This window comes from Populus alba, chromosome 2 (assembly GCF_005239225.2).
Source record: "Populus alba chromosome 2, ASM523922v2, whole genome shotgun sequence".
NCBI lineage: Eukaryota > Viridiplantae > Streptophyta > Magnoliopsida > Malpighiales > Salicaceae > Populus > Populus alba.
The window spans coordinates 12031967-12036400 of NC_133285.1; the positions used below are offsets into that span (position 1 = coordinate 12031967).

The following is a 4434-nucleotide window of genomic DNA, read 5'->3' on the forward strand; positions in this document are numbered from 1 at the left end:
TTTTTTATTTTATTGGATTGGACCCGTTTTAATACATTTTAAATTTTGAACTGGAACTGATCTGGCTGGAATAGTGCAGCCAGCTACACTTTTCATGCTGATCAATTAGCATGATGTGCGCAAGAAGCAGCAGAGGTAGGAACGTAACAGAGAAGCATGTAATTTCTGCTTCAACAAAACAATGTTTTCAACGGAAATAATGATAGGATTCACATGTAAAAATCACAGCTGATTTCATAACTAAATACTATGTTGCCATTATTACATCATAAACACAGCCACATACACCTAGCCAAACAGGCTCTAAAAAAAGATGGGCAGAGGAGAAAATGCGAGAAAGTAAAACTACGAGCCTGAAAATGAATTTAAGTAAAACTACGAGATGTCTTATTTTGTAGGTCAGCTGGAGTAGTTGCATTCCATTACAAATTATTTTTTACTTCAACTAGGCTCATGTTTTTAAAATTTTTAAAAATCATTTTAAATGATTCTAAAATATAAAAAAAAAATGTTATTTTTTAGTAAAATAAAAAAAAATTAATTTTTTTGAAAACACGAATTGATTATTTTTTTTTCTAAAAACTTTTGTATTGTTTTAATATCTGATCTCAAAAATAATTTAAAAAAATAAAAATATATATATTATTTTAATTTATTTCAACAAAAAAAAAAACTCTTTAAAAACAACCTCATCTATACTTTTAAAACAGGTTCCAAATAGTGTAAAGTTCATTTATAAAATGCGGTTTGTGTTTCAACTGAAAGCTGTTTACAGACAAAAGGAAAACCAAAATTGCTTTTTGCCTCCAAATTTAATAAAATAATGGTATAATTACATTAACCTCCTTTAAGAAAATATTTTATCAGAAGAATCCATAGATTTTGTATCTTCATGCCAAATAAATCTAGATTGAGCAAATGTCTATATTTTACAGTGTAGTAGAGATTATGTTTCAAAATATTTTTATTTTAAAATATATTAAAATAATATATTTTTTAAAATTCATCTTTCACATCACTAATATCAAAACAATTTTAAAATATTAAAAACAACAATTTTAAATAAAAATAAAATTCAGATTTTAAGCAAACAATGTTTTAATTGGACTGCCGAACACCCACTAAGTGGGGGGTTCATACGGTACTAACTCCAAATCATCACCATCTGCAATGAAATAAAAACTGTAGAATAATCTAATATTATCAATTGTGCTGTGCTCTAAGCGTTCCAGGTTTTCCTTTTTCATTGGATAAACAATTTTTTTTCTCAGTTCATTACACGGGCTTGCATTAAAAAATAATAGTAATAATAATTGGTGCGGCATATAGCCTGGCCTTGCACTTGAAAATTTTCCAGGTTAATTATTGGGATTTTTTTTCATAAAATAGCATAGTTTATTTAATTTTTTTTTTTGAGAAAATACCTCGTGTTGAAAAAATGTTTGAAAAACAACTCAATTTGAATACAATTACATTTTAGAATATTATTTTTATACACAACTGCTATTTGAAATAACAGTTGTATCTTAATTTTTCTATACGACCACTATTTGAAATATCAGTTGTTTCAGTAAATGTCTCAAAATAACTTTCTTTTTCAAATTACTTAACCTTAACAAAAATCAATCAAATATTTTACAAAGATCAAGTAATTAAAATATAAAATTGAAAATCTAATAGCCAAGAAAAAAAAGCAGATAATGTGAAGTGGCAAGAGAGAAAAACGAGGGAAGAAAAAAAAATAAAGAAGGAAAAATCACTAAGGACACACTACAACTCTATTTTTGACACACCCAGTCGCGCGTTAGAAAGATCTCGATAAAATTATTCTAACTACACTTTAGAAAAATATCAAAGAATATTGTAATTAATTATAAATTAACTTTGAACAAAACCCTAACAAATTATAATTTTGTTTAGTGATCTTTTTAGATATAGTTAAAATTTTCTTGTTAAAATCTTTCTAACAATTCTAGGGGTGTAAAAATTAAAATTCCAGTAACCTATTCTTTCTTAACTTTTTAATTTCAAATCTCATTTCTTAGTCATTAAATCTTCATAAACATTTTAGTTAATTTTTTTATATAAGTTAATTAAATTGTGAGGTATATAGTTTCTAAAACAGTTACTATTCCCGACAGTAATTACATTAAACTTTTATTCTCAACAGCAATTATGATATAAAATACCCCAATTATTGATGCACATTACGTCCCTCTGGCTTTTTCCTGAGGTAAATGACTTGCCTCCACGAGTATTAAATGAGGAATGATATATTTGACAAGTTTAGGCGTTTTTGGAGGCTTATGCCACTCCTTTCCCCGGCAAAAGACATGTCTCTGAAGGCTTGGCCTTGTCTACCAGCAGAATCTACAACAGCTGACACGCCCGAAAACACAAAGCTCCATTATTTTTTTTTTAAAAAGAGCGATGCTTGCTGGTATTCCTCAATCAAGCTGAACAATAAGTTACTTCCAAAAAGGCCAAACATCTCTTTCAACAAAGCAACCACGCACCCCAAAAAGCAAATTAAGAGAGAGAGGGGGGGAGAGAGAGAGACCCTTATCTCGTAAAAGATCTTTGAGCACTCACTTGTGAACCTCGTGCCTTCTTTAATTGAAAACACAAAAGTATGCTCACAACTCTCTCCTCTTCCACTCTGAAAAATGTGGGTTTCTCGTCTATCAAAGAGCATATAGTCTCAATCTCAAGAAACCTGATAAAAGATGATGTATCTCTCCACTACCTTCTGTTAGTGTGCGCAACTTTAGTACAACTTTACTCGTTTGGTGAAAGTAAAGAAGAGAAACTACAAGTAACAACTACTCCTAGCAGTGCCCTATACATGGACATTTTAAGAACATTTTTCAAGGCAGGATGCCCCGAGAGGCCAAGAAAAAAAAACTAGAATCAAGAAGGGACAACAGGAATCCTTTCATCGAGAAAATTGCCCCTCGTGAAGCTAGTGAAAGACGAAGATGTGGGGTAGCTCTTCTAGTTCATCAAAGAAGTCGTTGTTCTCTTCTGATTTGGGTGCTGAAAATGTCATCAGTCTGGAGCAACTGACGGGCTCCTCATCCAAGACAATACCCAACGTATCATGACTTTTCCCTGCGTTCTCAGCGAAAGTATCTTCTTGGCTGATCATGATATCTTGAGAAATTCTTATTGGGGACTGTAAGTAGTGAAAACTGTTACCTTCGCTGGCATTTTCACCAGCGCTTGGCACAATGGGGTGACCATGCTCTTCTTCTGTTTCTTCTTCTGGCTTTTCTTGTCTGGGAGTTGTGGGATGATCTACATGATCTGTCGGAGGGGTTTCGGGATCTTTTGACTGCTGGTTGAGGCTGGATTCGTGGAGATCCGGACCTGGATGGTTGTGATTTGAGGTGTAAGTAATGATGAGTACTGAAGCATCTGTCCTGCATCTCTCCACTTGTTTCTTGGCTGAACAGCCCTTTGATGTACTGCACCTGTAATAGCCCCTGCATGGTATGAAAACCAGTGACAGCTGACAAGTACTCTTGTTTTGTACAGGGAAAATAATCATGGATAAATTACAGTGACAGAAAAAGGCAGTCTTTTGAAACATTTACACAAAATCCAGTGGATCCCGGGGGGGAAATTCACTTTCCAACTCCAGAATGTCAGCTGATAAAGTAACATTAGAAAAGAAGCATGATCTACTGTAATTTTAGGGGGGGAGTTAAACCATGAATTAAGATATATAGAGAAGAGAAAAGAGACTTGATCCAAAAATCCAAAATGAAAGAAGATGATAAACCTTGGATGAGGAGATCCTTTAATAGGCTTTTGCCCATATTTCCTCCAAGACCAGAAATCAGAAGGTGGCCCTTCATTCTTTAATTTCCCAGCATTTTTTCCAATCCTCACTCTAACAACAGTCTTCTCAACCACCTTCCTACAAAATGAACTCGATGTTTTAAGAAGCAGAAACATTGCCTCTCAATCAACTAGCTAGCTTTTCAAAATGAAACTATACTTAACAAGAGTGTAAAAGAAAACAAAAGCAAGAAAAGTGAGCACCAACCTACCTTCTTTTGGATGCCTGAATTTCTTGGGTGTGTTCTGAAACATTAGAGTCCATTTTTCTAGATGGAGAACCATCCATGACTCCGTTTTTCTGCTATGCTGCTTCTAACTAGGTTATGCCAAGAAAAAAATGCCTTGATGAAACACAGAATTGCTCTGAATATTAACTTGGAGAAGTCAGTGAAAAAGAAAAGAAGAAGATCAAGATCATACTCTAACCCAATTGATTGAGAGAGAGAGGGAGGGAGGGAGGAAACAGGGAGCTGGCACTAGATGACAAGAACCTCAAGTTGCTTTTTCTCAGTTTTCTTTTCACACATTCAATACAAACAACCATGCATTTATCAGCACTACCCCCAGCTTTGCAATAAAATAAATCCA

General features: G+C 33.5%; 1 protein-coding gene across 3 annotated transcripts; it reads right to left on the reverse strand.

Moving 5' to 3' along the window:
- Positions 1–2717: 2717 nt before the first annotated feature.
- Positions 2718–4434, reverse strand: LOC118046871 (uncharacterized). Of its 3 annotated transcripts, XM_035055951.2 has the most exons (4): positions 4267–4432; positions 4056–4162; positions 3785–3922; positions 2718–3485 (listed from the first exon to the last, which is right to left on the reverse strand). In XM_035055951.2, exons 2-4 carry the CDS (start codon positions 4130–4132, stop codon positions 2963–2965), a joined length of 738 nt encoding a protein of 245 aa, XP_034911842.1. In that variant the 5' UTR covers positions 4133–4162; positions 4267–4432; the 3' UTR covers positions 2718–2962. The 3 variants fall into 3 exon arrangements, with proteins under 3 accessions (XP_034911842.1, XP_034911844.1, XP_034911841.1); XM_035055953.2 differs by having other exon boundaries at positions 2718–3473; positions 4056–4434; XM_035055950.2 differs by having other exon boundaries at positions 4056–4432.